The 17,767-nt window shown below is 35.8% G+C and overlaps 2 protein-coding genes across 9 annotated transcripts; one reads left to right on the top strand and one right to left on the bottom strand.

Annotated features, from left to right (window-relative positions):
- The first annotated feature begins 229 nt into the window (after positions 1-229).
- LOC135648578 (protein TPX2-like) lies at positions 230-10,773 on the top strand. 5 transcript variants are annotated; one of them, XM_065166385.1, is made up of 17 exons: positions 230-538; positions 1,916-2,065; positions 2,534-2,690; positions 3,465-3,573; positions 5,897-5,947; positions 6,236-6,351; positions 6,421-6,499; positions 6,574-6,636; positions 6,762-6,821; positions 7,013-7,095; positions 9,094-9,163; positions 9,378-9,440; positions 9,525-9,587; positions 9,756-9,830; positions 9,943-9,986; positions 10,112-10,175; positions 10,578-10,773. In XM_065166385.1, the coding sequence occupies exons 1-15, from the start codon at positions 367-369 to the stop codon at positions 9,979-9,981; spliced, it is 1,350 nt and encodes a 449-aa protein (XP_065022457.1). In that variant the 5' UTR covers positions 230-366; the 3' UTR covers positions 9,982-9,986; positions 10,112-10,175; positions 10,578-10,773. The 5 variants fall into 5 exon arrangements, with proteins under 5 accessions (XP_065022457.1, XP_065022458.1, XP_065022456.1 ...); XM_065166386.1 differs by having other exon boundaries at positions 9,953-9,986; positions 10,578-10,716; XM_065166384.1 differs by having other exon boundaries at positions 10,112-10,195; positions 10,575-10,713.
- Positions 10,774-14,153: 3,380 nt separating this feature from the next.
- On the bottom strand, positions 14,154-16,721 carry LOC135649301 (peroxisome biogenesis protein 16-like). Of its 4 annotated transcripts, none has more exons than XR_010501222.1 (9): positions 16,624-16,721; positions 16,458-16,515; positions 15,957-16,173; positions 15,568-15,866; positions 15,174-15,442; positions 14,955-15,022; positions 14,798-14,859; positions 14,578-14,711; positions 14,154-14,494 (listed from the first exon to the last, which is right to left on the bottom strand). XR_010501222.1 is itself a non-coding variant. In XM_065167519.1 (9 exons), exons 1-8 carry the CDS (start codon positions 16,690-16,692, stop codon positions 14,650-14,652), a joined length of 1,104 nt encoding a protein of 367 aa, XP_065023591.1. In that variant the 5' UTR covers positions 16,693-16,721; the 3' UTR covers positions 14,154-14,494; positions 14,627-14,649. The 4 variants fall into 4 exon arrangements, 1 of the variants encoding a protein (XP_065023591.1); XR_010501223.1 differs by having other exon boundaries at positions 14,599-14,711; XR_010501224.1 differs by having other exon boundaries at positions 15,174-15,433.
- Positions 16,722-17,767: the final 1,046 nt, after the last annotated feature.

Genomic DNA, 17,767 nt, shown 5'->3' with positions numbered 1-17,767 from the left:
TTTGTTGATATTGAAGGAAAAGGAAAGTTGTATTTATAATTTAGAGCCCCTCCTTTTTTTGAAATTTAAACTATTTCATTAAATGACGGTAGCATCCCAGGAAGAATCCGAGGACGTGAACGGCATTACCGAGGCCAACGGTGGTAATATGGTCATTTCATTCGGTCTCTCGGCTTCTCCTCCCGTCCCCGCATTCAAATTTCCTCCGCCTCCGCATTGACTCGTCGTTTTCCTCCACGTTCCCCCCTCCGCCGTATCCCCGCGTTTCGCCATCGTTAAGAGCGGGATCTCCCCGGTGGCCGGAGTCAACTCCCGGCCGCGCCGTATCCTCTCGTTCCTTTCTTCCTCTGTAGCCTTCGTGGAGCCATGGACGACGAGATGGTGGAAGCCGTTCAGGGGGTATTCGTCTGCTTCGAGGTCGATCTCGATTACGAGTTCGACGCGCCGACGTACTTCGACTTAGGACGGGAGGAGACGCCGGCGGAGGCTTGGGCTGCGGAGCTATGGTTCGATACCGCCGGGAGCTACCCTCCCTCTCGTACGTGCCGTTTCGCCGATGCGCAAAACCCTAATAGTTTGATCCATTTTTCGATTGTTTTCGGTTTTCGGTTCGATCCTTATGTTGCTTCATCGGTTCTGGTGATTGTTGCGAATGATTCTGTTGTCATCTCTAGTCGTCTATGATGTGATGTAGTGTAACCTCATTTCTCTGTGCCCTATTTCTTGGCTTAATCTGGGAGTTTGAGGTCGTCAAGGTTTAGTTTCGGGGAATAACCTCTTCTCACAAGTTTAAGGGATGGAACATGTAGGTATTGAACAGCTGGGATTAATGCACGTTTGCGTTCGGATATGTCGAGACAAACATTTAGATGCGAAGGTGCCTTCTTTTCATTGAGAAGGCATATTTCTTGTTCTTATCATTTCGGCCTTTTGTCTTTCTGTTAGTAGTCAGCTAAATAACATTATTATTCTTTGTTCATCTACTCGTGTCTATTCATTCATCATTTAAACCAGAAAAAAAAGAGGTAAAAAGAAGATGGTTTCCTGCACTCCAAACGAGATAGCTGGCTGGTCGTATTGGATTTTGCCTATATTTGGGGGGTTTACCTACTGATCACAGGTTTTTTTTCAACTTTAGAAAATTTTAGAGATAACATAAAAGCACAAGCGCTTACAGAACATCTTGGAACAATTTTTTTTAATGCAAGTCAGAGGTTATTTGATCAGTAGATTTGCAAATAAAGTCTACTAGCTAATAGAATTCATTAAAAGCAGTCGAATGATTAATTCTTTTGACTGTTCTCTTTCAATATGACATGGCTATGTCTTGTACTTGAATGGAAAGTTATCTAATAGACTAATACAAACAAATTATTCCAAATCTAAATCAAACTGTTAGAGGGTTTTTGTCTTTAGGAGTTGAAGATATGCTTGCAACATTTGGTGCTTTTATTGCGTTATTGTGCGACGTGACCCATCAAAAAATGATAGCACGCTGGCTGGATAACATGTGGGCTTCCTTCAAAAGAATGAGGACCATGAGTTCACTTTATTTTTCCTGAAACATTCAACTAAGATGCTCTGTTTATAGCAGAAAGCAAGCGAAAGTAATTTTTGGACAAAGTGCAGGATCGGTGGTTCTCTCTTAATTAAGATAAAGTAGTTTGAAGACTGTCCATTTGTTACTGAGTTTGGAGCAATATTCAGTTGATGCTTGTTCTGAGCTTTATACACTGCTTATGCTCTCTTGGATTCTTGATATTCATAGCAGAGTTTGCCTTTGTCAAAGACTGCAAATTATTTTTCAATACAAAATCCATCCTGTAATTGTTTCCATGATATTATACTCCCTTTCTATTCTAATTGGCTCTTGTAAAGTTATATATTTGATTTATTTGTTCTTCATCTTTCTCAGCTCTGATAGTGAAGTTATTTTTGGGAAAAGATATACACATAGCAGCTACAAGTACCAATTCAGATCATGAAGATTTGGATTATAAAAATCCGGATGGTTCTCATGCAGATTCTGCTGCGCCTGAATTTATGGTTAATGACATTGATAGAGGTATTCTGTCGGTGAATGCTATCAGCTAGTGATATATTAGTTGCTCTAATTTTTCTTTCTTTTAATGCTAGTACTTTTTGATAATTTATAGTACTTAGTTACTTTCCAGTTTAAACAGGACTTTGAGATTTTCAAAGGAATTATAGTAGAGGAATATAGATGGAAACTTTCTTTCTAATCGTGCAATAGGAAATGGATACAAGTAGATAAGTACACACCTGAATACTAGTTAAAGAACACGAGTAAAAGTGAAGAGATTGAAATCGTGAAGAAGCATAACATTTGGTCTTATGATAATTACATGGGTATTTCCAACTCATAGGAATAGAAGATATCAGTTTTTTGGGTTCATTTGATCATTTCTACTTTTCAATTTAAGTAGTTAACACAACAGATTCATGCTTCCATTGCTTTTGAAATTTTACTGGGTCCCAATGTGCTTAATAAAATGTTGTGTTTGTTGCTTAGGACATACATTCCACAATTCTATGCTGCAAGGTGTATCAAAACTTGACCATAAATCTACTTTTAAGAATCCTTTCTCAAAAAGATCAACTTTGATGAAGCCTACTGCAAGTCAATTGGCCAAACAAAACCGAGCACGTGAAGTGACGTCAGTCAGCAGGTATGCCTTTATATTGATGTTTACATTTCAACTTCATAACATTTCTTCATCCATCATGAGCAAAAAAATGACAATTTTTGTTTGGAAACATTATCATGTTCGGAGTGACCATTAATTTCACTTTAATATACCGTTAGTTAGAAGATTTGCCTTTGTACAAGATTCAATCCAGTTTCTACATTTTGTGTACTAGACCTGTGTCAGGTACCGGACCCATGTCAGTCCCATGGCTGGACCAGTATATGTCCGGTTTGTTTTGGCATTCCAACACAGTATGTCTGAACATGCTGTGGTATAAAGATGAGAGGAGGAGGAAGAGGAGGGAAGGAGGTGGCAGAGAGGAGAAGAAGAGTACTGATTCTACTAGAATCAGGTGTGCAGCATGACAGCAGGCGCTGCATGATAGCGTGCGGTGGGTTGCGCAAGAGAGAGGCACAGGGAGAGGGTTTATTGGGTCTAAAAAAAGATAAAAAAGAACCATGACAAGCCTATTTTGCATGCGGACTCTTTGAAATTAGGCGTGTTTCAGTCCACAGCGACCAGTATGTACAGGGTAGTATGTATTAGACCGCCCAATCCATTGGTCCTTCATTCACTCTTTTGCTTTCTTTCACTCTCAGTATCATTTTTTAATCTCAAATATTACTAGCTATGTTCTGATTCTTTATGGCAGAAGGTATTGTAATAACCCTTGTTCTCGACTGTAATGTTTTCAAGATTTTTTGTTTTTTTTGGTGAAAGTTGAGTTTTATCTTCTATTTCTTTCATTCTCAGGTTGCAGAAACAGTTACAAGTTAAAAAAGAAAAAAGATCTGAAGATTCAAATAATTATACTCTTCAAGCTACCAAAAGGCAGAGATTGGAGAAAGGACATTGCTGCAAGGTGCTTTGTAATTTTCTTTTATAAGCAACAAAATCATCGTTGACATGCTTTTAGGTAAAATTAGTAACATGACGTCATATCATGAACTAAGAATGAGGTAGACTTGCACTAACTTTTGGAGTCTACTTTTACATAGTTTCTGTTGGACTTAACAATGAAAGCCTGAAAAGTGGGTCGATTATGTTGGCCTTTATTTCCTGCACCCAAATGGAGCTGGATAGTCCTTCAGAAACTGTGCATCCTTGGCACATCAATATTGGAATCTTAATTTTTCTATCTGAAATTTAATGAATATTATGGTGTATTAGATGCATCTAGGTAGACATGTTACAGTAAGAAAGTGGGCATCTCACTGGTTTTCTTGTTGCAAGTGCCCTTTGAGTTGTTCTCACTTCAGTCGCAAGAATCAGAGTCGTTTCCTATGACAACTGAATCTGGCAGAAGATCTCCTATCTAAACCTTTTTAAAATAGCATTCACACTAGTGCACAACAAATTTTAAGTTTCAAAGGTGCAAAACCCCAGTATTTCATAGTTGCATTGAGCTTACTTAAACAAAGATGACAACTTAGATCAGTTTAAAAGGGTAAACCCATTGATGTGGACTAAATGATACCACTATCTTTGCATGTTAACCTGTCAATAGGAATGTAATAATACAATCTTTACCCTTAAGAAATCCTATGGTCATCTTCCGCATCAGATGAAAAATGTGCTGACAGGAATCTCTTATCAATTACAAAGTCGAAAGAGCTGCTGTTTTTTTGTGCTTCTGAATCTAATTGTTGACATATCCAGAAATCCAACCCTCTTTAGTCCAAGAGCAGATAGAAAAGACATCCACATTTAAGATGAACTGAATGTGTGCATCTTGGTGCATGTGATCATATCAGTCAAAACAAAAGGAGTTATGCAAATGAACTATTTTTGTGCTGGTTCAGTTTATAATCCATTGTTGGCAACATTGTTTTCACTACTTTATTGTAAATGGTGCCTACCATGCTGGGATCCATCAGACTTTTGTTGAGGTGCATTGTGTAGGATGGATAGCATAAGGAATGATCATTATATTGTTTTATATCCTACTGGCACCTGTAATGATAAGAAAACTAGAAGGCACTGTTTTAATTGCTTAAAGTGAAAAGAACAGGCTAAAATTATAATTAATATTGGAGACACACCATCTGTAAATTCCATATGACACAGAGACTTTCCTCCTTTTGCCGCTCATTTCATTTTTTGTTTAATATTTTCCCCTCCATCTCCTATATTTTTCTTCAACGTACGTTATTTTTGTACTTCTCTATTTCTCTTATGTATGCTTAAATATATTCAAGAAAAATGACAATGAAAGCAATTCTTCAGAATATCTTTTACCTAAACCTCTTCAAGTCCTATATTATTAATGTTTGAAGCAGGTGGTTATGGCAAATGCTGGAATGGTTTAGTTTCTTTATTCATAGGATGAGTAATTATATGTCCTTGTCCTATGCTTTCTCTTTATGATCTTGTACTTTAAGTAATTCTAATACTTTATACGTGTGTGGTGTTATAAAGTCCGGGAATTTAAATATAAATCAAATTTAATAATTTAATGGAAATAGCAACTAGTGAAGGATAAAATTGTCCACTGTTTTGGACAGACAATCTAGTGCATTTGGTGATTGGTCTAGTTGGTTGGTCATTAGCATCTTCAATTTAAAAATAGGAAGCTTCCAGTTTCAGGAAGTTTAGGGCCTTTAAACGCCGCCCTCTTATGAAGTGGTAGTCATAGTTGTTTTAATATTCAAAAGTTTCTTAGGAAAAATGATAGTAAAACTTAATTATTTTAGAATATTAGTTACACTCTATAACTTTTGTCAGTTTTTCCAAAAACTCGGAAGAGCATCCTTCTTCTGAGTCGTGGTTGGTTGACATCTAGTCATTTGTACTTGAGATGGTTCTTGAATTAGTTTATATAAAGATGTTTGGGTAGGAAAGTTTTTGGACCTAATGTACTTTTACAACTACCTTAAATAGGATAATTTCATTTGTTTCAACATTACTTTTTCCTTTGTCTAAGCTGAGCTTGTTTTTCTTATTTTCTGTCTAATCACTCTGAAAAATTTTCCAGTAACTTTCATCATCATATCACTTTTCCTACCCTGCAACTCACTATATGATGCTCCCTCAGCTTAAGGTGTAATCTCATGTATTGTTGAACCGCTTGGAATTGTTCTTCACTTTGTTGCATGTCTCTGTGTAGTTCCTTTTGTTGAATTAATGAAATGTGATTGTAAATGTAATATGTCAGAGTTACGTGGTAAGCTTCATGTTCATTGCAGGGAAATGGTGTCAAGCAGCAAATCGACTTGTTTCACAAAGTCCCAGGAAAGGTAATTCTTTTGCTGAAAAAGCATGATATGGTCTTTAAGTAAATGATGATTTCTAGTTCCTTCTTAAAGACCTTTTTAAATAGTTGACTTGCATCTTTTTTTTTGAAATTCTTATGGTTCTTTTAATGTGGCAAAAACATGCTTTTTGGATAATGATTCTCCTTGCCTAAAAAATTCTAGCATTCAATGATATGTTTTTGAAGAACAACTAGCTATAAAATACCTGATTATTTAACAATTCCCTACTTAAGATGTACTTGATATTTACTTATCAATGACGATATCCAGCAAAATGGACTTGCTGATGCCAATAACCAGCTTCATAGACTGAAGCTTACGATACCAAGGGAACCTGAGTTAGAAACTGCAAGAAGGGCACTTAGTTCAAGAGTTCAACAACAAAGGTGATTTACTTTAAATGCATTTCATTCTATTTAATGCATAACTATCTACTAAACTGCTCATTAAATCAGGTTGGATGATGCTAAATGTCTTGTCGAAGGAATGGCACAGACTACTTCCACATTCAAAGCACGTCCTCTAAATAGAAAAGTGAGTATCCTTTGATCATTAAATAGTAGGTACATGAAACAGTTAGTCATGGACTCTGTATTAGTTGTTTGCAGATTCTTGAGGCTCCATCTCTGCCCCTTCCTCAAAAGAGCACCCCTAGATTGCCCAAATTTAAAGTAGGTGCTTGAAACTCTCATTTCTTCAAACTGATTATATCTTTCATAAGTTTTGCAGGCTATTTAGCAATTGAGAATTTAATTTCTAAATTTAATTGTTTTTTTCTTTCTCCAATTGGTTTTAGGAATTCAATTTTAGAACTCATGACAGGGCTCTACTACACAGCACAACTTCATCATCATTGGTAGGTTCCATAAATCAGATTTTGCTTCTCTTACGATAACTATACCCTATATATATGCTGCAAAAATGTCAAACAAGTTTGATTAGTTTTTTGCAATCAAAGCTTTGGATATGATGATAAACTTTACTCAATTTTAAGAACATATGATATTATGCTAATCTCAAAGAGTGCTATATGCGCAAATACTGCAGATTTCAAGCAGTCATATTCCTGCTGCTAGGAAAAGTTCAGTACGGATACGATATCAGAGTTCTGGTCACCAGCAACTGCATATGTAAGTATTTCAGACTAACTTCCAAAGGTTCTTCTCTTTCCCATTCCTCCAATAAATTCTGATATTTAAGTCTTTTATTGTTGCAGATAATGCCATAGTTTAGTGTAGGCATAGATAGCATAATGAGTAAATGATTAGCTAGTTCAGTGACATTATTAGCCAAAGACCTTGATGTCGCTTGTCGCATTTATGCAAGCCAATATCTGGCTTGTGATATCATATTAGTATATTGGGCAGATATTGCTGGCATGTATTGGCACACACCACAATCCATGATCATGAATTTGACATTCTGGCAATTTAGCTACACTGAAGGCAAGTTGGTCAACAACATATACGACAGTATGTAGAAGAACGTACATGCATGCATATATACACTATGTTAATCAACTATTTCCATGAACATAATGTTCTCATATGCATTTAAAATTTACTGTTTTCAGTATATTAGTATCTTTTTCGTCAAGTAGGTGTTCTTTGCTGAATGTTTCAAAGTGTGCTTTAGTTCAACATGATCTATTGGATGTTATTATGGATTTTATAAAAATAACTAATTTGAAATCGAATTAAGATATCATAGATTCAGGAAAAGAGATAAAAATACAATCAAATAAAAAATATATTTGCTCAATTTTATCACTCAGAGGTTAAAATCTTCATGGACAGGGCTCTACTAGGGATCAGCTGAATTAACTTCTCTTGGCTGACCCCAAGACATCCTAGGCTGGTAAACGCTAGGAACTCAGCTGTTTTGGATGTAGGTCGATTTATGGACTAGCCAATTCTAAAGTGTTACTTTGATGCAAACATCATGAGTTGGCTATTCTTATATAATTTTCCAGTCATGAGGGTCTGCATGCTGATTATTAGGTTGATGATGTTCATTTATGGATGTATTATCAGAGAATCAAACATATATATGCCAAAGGCATTTACTGCCACAATTGTATGAGTGAAAATGAACTGGAAGCAGAAGCAGTTGAAAGCCTGTCATTGTGATCATAATACAAAAAAGCATGAAGAAAAGACATCGAATTCAGATCAACTTTCAAAAGCTTGTGCTACTATCTAATTTGTCATGCTTTAAATGGGTTGTCATGTACTAGCGCTATTGCACCTTTAAATGGGTTGTCACAATCAACTTAGATTGTGATTGTCCATATCAATTGAATTTATGAACATAATGCATGTCTATTAGTTGAAATCTATATAATGTTTGTCTTGAAGGGATTAGCGATGAAGAAATATGTTTAATTTATGTGGTAGCGATGCAAAACATACCTTGAGAAGGCATCAATGAAGTATGAGAAAGTCATATAATCAAGATTGTCTCATATTGAATCACACTATCTTTAGAGTTGCAGTCAGAAGTTAATTACAGCATCATAATGAACTCGTTCTTTGGTTTGGTAAATTAGGTCTTTTAAAAATTACAGCAAATTTTTAATTGAATAGCTGAAAGAGTTGACTTTGCAGAATTTTGTATGGTTCTCATGGGCAAGCTTCGAAATTCTCATTTTGTTAATTATTATTTTCCTTTTATTTTCTGAGAAACGTGGTATTTGAAATCATGATGCTTACATTTATGTTATTCTCAGCTTGGTCTTTAGGTTTGAATAACCATACTACAAAGTCAAAAACTTAAATTGAGATATCTAACACGACTTTATTGAGTAAGTATTAGGTTTTAATGGGAAATTGTCATCTGAGTGGCCAAGGTCTGATGCAGATATGCCATAGACATGCATACAAATTTTGATTCTCGGTGAAACTAGAGCTTCACAGTCATGTATTTTCATGTTATACTTTCAGGTTTGACATTTAGATAACATAGGATATGATGCATGTAGTTCTTTGCATTGGCTGGCTAGAACAAATTATTTGATCCATTTATGGAGTGTTGCGATAGGCTCGAACCTTCATTTTTTTAGCGTTCAGATTATTTGATCCACGGCTTTATATTTCAATAATCCTTATTGTTTATTTTGTGGATGCTAGTGGGGATAAGCGGACTGCTGAAAGTAAAGACATGCCAGCAGAACTCAGAGCTCAAACATTAAATCAAAAGGTACTTAGTAAATGCTCTTTGAATTTTCCAACTATACAATAAAGGGTTAGAAGCTTAATCTGACCTCTATGCTTTTGCCCATCAATTGTTTTCTATCCACAAGGTAATAAGAATCTTTGGAGATCCAACTCTCATGCAACCTTCGTGCTTACATAATCTTGAAAACCCATTACATTCTTCAACAAGCATCTTTAATTTTCATGTCTTTTAGCAGATTTTTGAAAGAAATGGAGATGAGGTTTTTCAAACCACCAAGTGGGAAATAACAGTACCCAAGGTTTGAGTATATTGTTTTTAAATCCTTAAGAGGATAATTTTATTTCATGTTTTGAATTTGAATTTGTTATACTTCTTTATGTAGGAATTCAACTTTTCAACAACAGAAAAGCTTCAGCAGACTCCACTAACTGAACATTTTAACAAGGTAGATTCATGCAACTGAAAACAAGTTTATGCTGTCATAATTATATGCTTTTTTCAAAGTATCTTGATGAATTTGAGGCTGTAGACGTAGCTTGAAATATTTTGTTATAGCCAACTGATAACTTTGTGTCGTCTGCCTCTCTCTTGACTGTTTACTCTTATCCTGTAGCTCTCCTTGACTTCGGAAGCACAAAAACCTACTGCTCTGCCAGAGTTCCCGAGGCCAAGTCATCTAGATACTAAGGTCTTCTTGTCTTAATCTATTTAAGCTAATAAATTTTTTCCCTTCAGTTGTGTTTTATTTTCATAAATATGCATTGAAGTTTATTTACTAGTTTTTACAAAATTTTGGCAAGGACTCGAAAGAAAACTTGATCAATGGTGTACAGAAATAGCAATGGTATGATATTATTGGATAATGATATTCACTTTATTTTATTTCCATGATGTACCTTGGTTTGGAATATCCGCTTGATTTTGAATTTTGAAATTAGATGATTTATCCTGTTATTTTTGTTGTTGCAGAGGAAATATGTAATCAGTGGAGAAACTTAAGAGCCTGGAGAAGCATATTTGTCATCACATTGAAGTAATGCATCGATCCCTTTGGTAACCATCTATCGTCCTCATACCACTTACGTGCCCATTAAATAAGATTAAAACCTGAATGATAAATGCTAGCAACTAGAACATGTCACTGTGCATATATTTTTCCTTGTGCTCATTATATGTGACATTGCGTGTTTCACTTGTGTTTTTAGATTTATTGCACTTGCTTTTATGCACCACTGATTTTCTGTATGTGTGTGTGTGTGTTTTGAGCTATAAATGGATATAAGTTGTTCATACTTTGAAATGTTGGATGAAGTGATGGTGTGTAGTCTCTCTTTTATGTCCTAATTAATCTTCAAGAACAGTATCGTTCAGCTACGTTGTCAGAATAGAACATACTTGGTCATAAACTTATCTTTCTAATTCTTTGCTTTAGCAGGAGCCGCGGCATTTTTGGTAATAGGGCAAGGGGATAGCTGAATTTGTACAGGTTTTATTTGATTTTTTTCAAGAGTTTGGAGTACTGCATTTGAAGATGGACTTACACCTCGACTCCCGGTATAAAGAATTCGGGAGTTGACTCAGCAAACATATGGCTATGCTGTTCTGCCATATAGTTTTGGTTAGGCAGTCTCTTCAGCTCTTCTCTGAACCATACCATGCAAAGAAGTTAGAGTTTACATAATTCTCAAACAGCTCAGGAAGCACAGAATTAGAGAAGCGCAATTAGATGGTGTCGTCGACCAGAGGAAAAACAGGTCAGAACTGTACAAAAAGCTGCTGTAATGGTTTCCTTCTTTTTATTTTTTTTGACATTCATGTGTCATACCAAAAGCTTCGAGCTGAAATGTTTAATGTTGAGAGCTTCCTTTCTTCGTATAAATTGAGCAGTTTCCTCTCTCTCTCTCTCTCTCTCTCTCATTGTTTGTGCACATATGTAAGTATTTTTTGTGCCATCCCGGTTTTATTTTGCTCATATATCAAACTAGACTTTGTTGACGTTCTAAAAACAAGTGACAAGCCCTAGATTTTGACTATTGAATGCCATCATTCACGATGTTATTATTTTATGATTTTAGTGGTAAAACTGTGCACGTTCTCTTTCCAGATCTCGCACTGACGGTTGCCTGGTGTAAGTATTACTCGACGGATCATCATATGATAAGGTACATGATTCGTCTACAGAATATTCAAATCCAAAGTTACAATTATCGACCTGTACAAAGATCATTTTAAGTCAAATCCATTTATGAAGTGGGACAAGAAGTTAAGCTTTGGCCTTCAAGATGACTTGGAAGAAAACAACGAAGTAGTTCGAATCACTAAAAGATCCTCTCACGATCTTCATCCAAGTTTGTATCCCCAAAAGATTCTCGCAAATTTGACTTTCGGAATCCACAGATGCGGTCAGATAGGGCCACATCTGTGAGCTCACGTACGTATATAATAAGATCTAGTGGTGGTTGTGCAGAAAATACAGAGTTGTTCGTCGAAGATATAGTGGAAGGTATAGATAGGAGCATAATATCTTTGTCATAATGACGTGGCTTCCCATCTAAATCTGACTTTTGGAATCCACAGATGCGGTCAAACAGGGCCACATCTGTGAGCTCACGTACGTATACAATAGATCTAGTGGTGGTTGTGCAGAAAATACAGAGTCGTTCGTGGAAGATATAGTGGAAGGTATAGATAGGGGCACAATATCTTTGTCATAATGACGTGGCTTCCCATGTAAATCTGACTCTCAGAATCCACAATTGCGGTCAGACAGGGCCACATCTGTGATCTAACGTATATAATAGATCTAGTGACAGTTGTGCAGAAAAGACAGAGTTGTTTGTGGAAGATATAGGGGCATAATAATATTCCATGACAAATATCACAATGATTGCATAACAAAACAATTGTTTATTAAAATAGTGCTACACAAGAATGCAAATAGTATGAGTGATCACTTTTAAAAACCTAATACAAATATTATGATACAGATCTGAAGAAGAATGCCTAGAGACAAAAATCTGATATCAATAGAAGCCAACAAGAACATATAATATAAACTCCTTCAGTGTTTGAAGATATTGATATTCTCCATTGGGTGAGAATAATAAAGAAGAAAATATTCTAGCTTATCTATATAATAAATACCCTGACAGTAGTCCTCTTTCTCATGATGGTAGCACAGAGAATATTTGTTTCAGATCAGCTTTCTTTAAGTTTAGCTTAAGAGAGTTCTTTTCTACTTTACCAGAAGCAGAAAAAAATTATAGAGCTTTTATAAAATCCTCTCATTCATAAAACAAACTCCATACTGTTTAAGCATAACTATGTGATGAAGTGCATGATTTTGTTATCATCAAGAAAATGGAAGACTATACAATTGTATACACAGCCTTTGCCATGAAAAAATTGGTACAGGTATAATAAATTACAAATTTAAGAGTATATATTGAAAAAGGCAATTCTCTGAACATTGGACATCAAGAATGTCTAGCTTATATAACATGCCACGATGATAAAGAACTGATCAAGAAATAAAGATAGTAACTTAATTAAGTTAGATGTGTAACAAATGGCACAGTTAAAGTTGTCGGGAAGAATTAGACAAATAATGAATAAATACGACAACTATTATAGTACTCCGTGGTAATAACATGAGGCTTACAGAGGATTGTGAATTGCTAACAAACAAAAATATTAAAGCAGCAAAGAAACAAAACTAGTGTTCCCCTTTATTACCCTTTCATCAACACCAACAATATTTGAACTTCAAAATCAGCACATTGAAGCCCAAAGCCAATTCTTCAAGGATGTTTCTCAATGACTAAATAAACAGTGCCCTAGAAAAAGTACTTGAAAATTTGATTTGCTTAGCAGCCCATTCAAAGATATGGACACACTAATCGGCATTCACCAATGGATGAACTATAGTTTAGTCCATCACTAGATGTGTGCAATGTAAAAGGAGGGAACAGAATCGATGTAACACAAAGTAAAAGTTAATCTATTCAAAGGGAGACTGTTCTCATCGATTAAACTTTCTTAAAAGATCCATGGTTCAGCAATGTGGATGCACTTGATTATAATAATATAAAAAGAACCACTAGGAAAAGTTAGTCACAAAGAAAATTTGCTGTGAAAAATTGGAAACATAGATGAAGAAAGCCATAGACCAGTGCACCATGCCACGTATTCACAGAATATGGTTGAATAGCCCTTTCATAAAAAAACATGAGTTAATTATATATTACCTCCTATACTTGGACCCTATTAGGGTCGCAGTCCTTGTACTTAAAAAATTTATTTTGGGATCCCTATAGTTCTGAAAGTGAAATAAATAACTTCATTTGTTCTAACGTCATCAGCTGCATTGATGGAAAACACAACATGTGACATCATGTGCTGGATCGACATAAAAATAATAGACAAAAAAATAATTTTAATATCTCTTTCGTTTTTAACTATATGTTGAAATTACCTTTGTGTCAATAAAATCGTTGAAAACGAAAGAAATATTGAAATTATTTTTTTGTCCATCACTTTCGTGTCGATCCAACATATGATGTCACGTGTTGTGTTTTTCATTAATGCAGCTGACGACGTTTGGGCAAATGAGGTTATTTGTTTTATTTTTAGAATTACAAGGATCCCAATATAAATTTTATAAGTACAGAAACCACGATGCTCATAAAGTCTAAGTATAGAAGGTAATATGTAATTAGCCCATAAAAACTTAAAAGAATCTATATCCATATTTTTCTATAATATGTACATTGCCAAGTATTACATGCCAAAGTAGCTTACTCAAACAATCCTTTTCGCAATAGATATGTATACTAGTAAAAAAAATTAATGCTTACATAATTCTCTATGTTATAGAAAATTCCTTTAACAAAATTGCAACATTATGGAACTTTGATATGAGATCACTGCCAAGATTGCCAAACTTAAATGGTTAAGATCTATAATATATGAAAATTTTAACTTCTCCAATAACTTGTGGCTATTACTACCAAAGATGAAAATTGCCTTTTTAGGTGATATTGCATGTGGCAAAGAAGGGCACATAACAAATGTCTCTATAGTATTAAAGTTACAGTTGCTGTGCCAAACAAAATTAACATAACAGAAAATTTTCAACAGATGGACATTTGCGCCATGCATCTTTCTAAGGTAATCTGGACCGAACAGCTTCTTCTTATTCAAGGTACTTTCTAAACCCACACTTGATCAGCATATAAGCCACCATAGTCTACATACAAAATTTGTGGTCCGGAAACAGAGATTTTTCCAAAGACCATATGTAGTTAGCCTAAGCATCTCAAATGCCAAGTGCACCATGTGCATTGGTGTAATCTGCAAGATGTAGATGAATGTGTTGTTTAACCAAAATAGCAAACTTCCTTTATCAAGATGTTCAAGTAGCATGTTTCATGTACCAGAATAGCAAGCGAATCAACCTATCAAAATTATCTCAGTAGGACAGACCTCGGATGTCAGGATTTTCCTCCTCATGAACCTGATATATAAGTATAACGTGTTTGAACTCCAACGACAAGCTCTACAAATTTATCTGCATAAAAGTTTAAACAAGGATAATACCAGTAGCTTGTTGAGGATAAAAACATTGACATGGAGCTAGAATGAAGAAACTCAAACCTGTGAGGAACCCAATTAGAGGAACTCGGCTTAAGTATCCATCAGTCTTCTCAAGACGGTGCCTGGAGAGAGAAGATGTAAGCAGCAAGCCTAGACAAGGCAATAACGGTATACAAAACTGATCGAAAGCCTGAAAGCAAGTGTATCATTAGCTTACTTTGTATACTTGGTAAAGAATGGATCCCTCATGATGTAAAGTGCCCACAACAGCTTTCGCCTTTTCAGCTACATAGCACAATTGATGCCAGTAAACAAAAACAATCACAGCAGTTTAATTCCAATAACATATGATCCTTTATACCAAAGTAACAAACAAAATTAATAAAAATAATAATTTTAATAAATGAAAAACCAAATTTATCTAAGCCACATTTACCTCATATTTCTCAGATGTAGTGAGTTGATAATATTTATCATCACTTCTAGGGCACCGAGTTGTAGAATATGAAAGAAAGCTCATTCCAGCTAGGTCCATGGCCAGTGAAATCAACCATGGTTTCCAAGATTGAATACCATATTTTCTTATAAATAGTACATATATGAGAGGTCTCAGAACAAAAAGCACCTCCCCTGTCACAAATAACCGACTGGAAAGCCCCTTCTGTAACCACAGGTTATAAAGTGTGGGCTTCCCAACTGAAAGAGCTGCAAGAAGAAGGACCACATCATAACTCCATATTACACATAAATTGTGTTAGAAAGAGTTACTAAATATCAAAAGCCAACAGCATTGCTTGCATGACCATGATAATCACATAAAAAAAATATACCAGAGGCCTTTGAACTCTTGCAAAGCTTTTTTGACCTCATTGGATCCGACACCATTTTTGCATTCTCACCAAACCGGCTCAATGCAGAAATGGCTCTTCCTTCTAGACTCTTAGGTATTGAGCCATGATAATCATGGATACAACCAGGCCCGTTACATCCACCAGGCTCTCTGGCATCCCCGATCCCTCCATTATAGACTTCTGGAGCAGCTTGCCTTTCATCCACGTTCACTGTTTCCCCACCTTGTAATAGCATCTTGTATCCGCTATCACAAAAAGCAGCTAACCTCACGAATGCCCTGTACTACACCAAGGCAAGTCAGAGCCCAAAGAAGCAAATGTAAGCACCAAATCCCAAAAAACATAAACATATGCCGCTACGATCTTACTTCACCGCCTCTGTGACGGCCAGGTAATTCCACTTGCGCCCTTCACCAGCAAACTGCTGGGTTGCAACCTCTACCACAGTCTCCGAATCTTTGATTATGGACAGGCATAAGGACCATGGAAACGTCGACTCTCCTAATCCACGAGGCGGTGTCTTCGTCGGGGCTGTATCGATTATGTGCTGGTTCACGGTACTGAGTATGCCCAAAAAAGCGTACACTGTGAAGGAAATACCAATCCATCAGCATGATTATCCAAAAATGGGACTTCTATCATAATTTAGCTTCGATATTCAACTGTTAACAAGTCCGATACTTAAGCGCTCTCTTCTGTTGATCACTAGCTTATCAACCGGAAAAAAAATCTCTCCCTCGCAACAAGGGAAACCCCAAAAATAAACACTTCAGCGAGCAGCAGAAGTAAAAAAAAAAAGTATGGTATCAGTTCTCATAGACATCATAAAGTTAAAATACGAGGAATATGTTACCAAAATTTCACAGCACCTGCTTCAGGACCGATCTCTGAATTGGAGAAGCGCTCCGGGAGAACCCACGTTATGCCCTAAGGACAGCAAAATTCGTACTCGATTTAGCCAAAAACGGAAGGAGAGAAAGATCACTTTTGACACCAGATGAGGTGAAAGTAAAGGGTCAACGAGAGGGTTCTTACACTGGACAATGATTCGAGGAACTGGACGAACTCTCTGTTCTTCCTCACCCAGAGCTTGTAGGCCTCCATGGCGACGCCTCTTCCCACTTCCCCGCGACCACCACAAGTCCCTTTAATTGCGGACTTTCTTTCATATAAACCCCTACTTATATAGATATTTTTGTATGAGTTCCTTAAAAGAAACTATATTTCATTTATACCCTTCATCTAGTCAGTATTAGCGAATAAACCCTTATATATTGCTCGAATTACCTATAGATAGTTGTTTACTGGTCCTATCATTATTTTATGGAAATCAGTCCATATAAATCCCTCCCAATTAACTAAAATTTATATTAATTCCTCTCTATTTAAGTTTAGCATATATCTCTCGTCAAATTAAAAATTATATATATATATATGTATATCTCGTCTATATATATTTTATTATCTTTTTATCTAAAATGTGTTCATATGCTATATAAAATGCAAAACAAATAATATTGTTAACACATCAACATCAACAGAAATCACGAATGCCCTTTTGTAATCACCTATGATCATCTTATAGAAACTATAATGTTACGCGGGCAATGCCATGAGCCATTCCTGCTTTAAAACCCGTGCATTGCCTACTTATCCATTGTGTCATTCGACAACTACACTCGTAAATCTTATCCATCTCACCTATATGACTTGTGATTGGAGGCGAAAAATGGAGCCCCACATGGAATTTACCTAATCGATGGTTCTACATCCAATCATAAAGTGAGTAGTGGTTGAAGCCACCATCCTTAGTCAATCTTACAATTCAAATTTCATTTCTCTTCCGGATAAAAGCTCTTAAAAAATTGTTTTTTTAATAATGAAAACTCGAAAATACCCCAAGTCAATTTAAAAAAAAAAAGAAAGAAAGAAAAACTTGACTTTTGTTCTTGCATTTGACTTACATGCTTCTCTACATTTCCATCGTTTTCTTGGAGGAATGAGGAACTCAATGGCTCGAGAATCCAGAATTAGTATTAATGGGTGTTTAATTTGCTTACAGATATAAATCTTTATAAACAATAGTTGCAAGCAAAGGAGGGTGTTTGATTGCTTGAAACTGCTATTTATAATAGCGCAAGAATTCAGAATTTACATTTAAGTGGGTGTTTGGTTATTT

This window comes from Musa acuminata, chromosome BXJ3-9 (assembly GCF_036884655.1).
Source record: "Musa acuminata AAA Group cultivar baxijiao chromosome BXJ3-9, Cavendish_Baxijiao_AAA, whole genome shotgun sequence".
Lineage (NCBI taxonomy): Eukaryota > Viridiplantae > Streptophyta > Magnoliopsida > Zingiberales > Musaceae > Musa > Musa acuminata.
The sequence above is the reverse complement of the archived record's forward strand: the minus strand, read 5'-3'. Positions and strand labels throughout refer to the sequence as shown.

Excerpts from the sequence above, each read along its gene's own strand:
- LOC135649301 (XM_065167519.1), bottom strand. The coding sequence starts at position 16,692 with ATGGAGGCCTACAAGCTCTGGGTGAGGAAGAACAGAGAGTTCGTCCAG. Across the intron at positions 16,516-16,623 it reads TCCTCGAATCATTGTCCAGT|GGCATAACGTGGGTTCTCCC; the intron begins GTAAGAACCCTC and ends TGCTGTCCTTAG. Across the intron at positions 14,860-14,954 it reads TTCTTTACCAAGTATACAAA|GCACCGTCTTGAGAAGACTG; the intron begins GTAAGCTAATGA and ends TTCTCTCTCCAG.
- LOC135648578 (XM_065166385.1), top strand. The coding sequence starts at position 367 with ATGGACGACGAGATGGTGGAAGCCGTTCAGGGGGTATTCGTCTGCTTC. Across the intron at positions 2,691-3,464 it reads GAAGTGACGTCAGTCAGCAG|GTTGCAGAAACAGTTACAAG; the intron begins GTATGCCTTTAT and ends TTTCATTCTCAG. Across the intron at positions 9,831-9,942 it reads CAAGTCATCTAGATACTAAG|GACTCGAAAGAAAACTTGAT; the intron begins GTCTTCTTGTCT and ends AATTTTGGCAAG.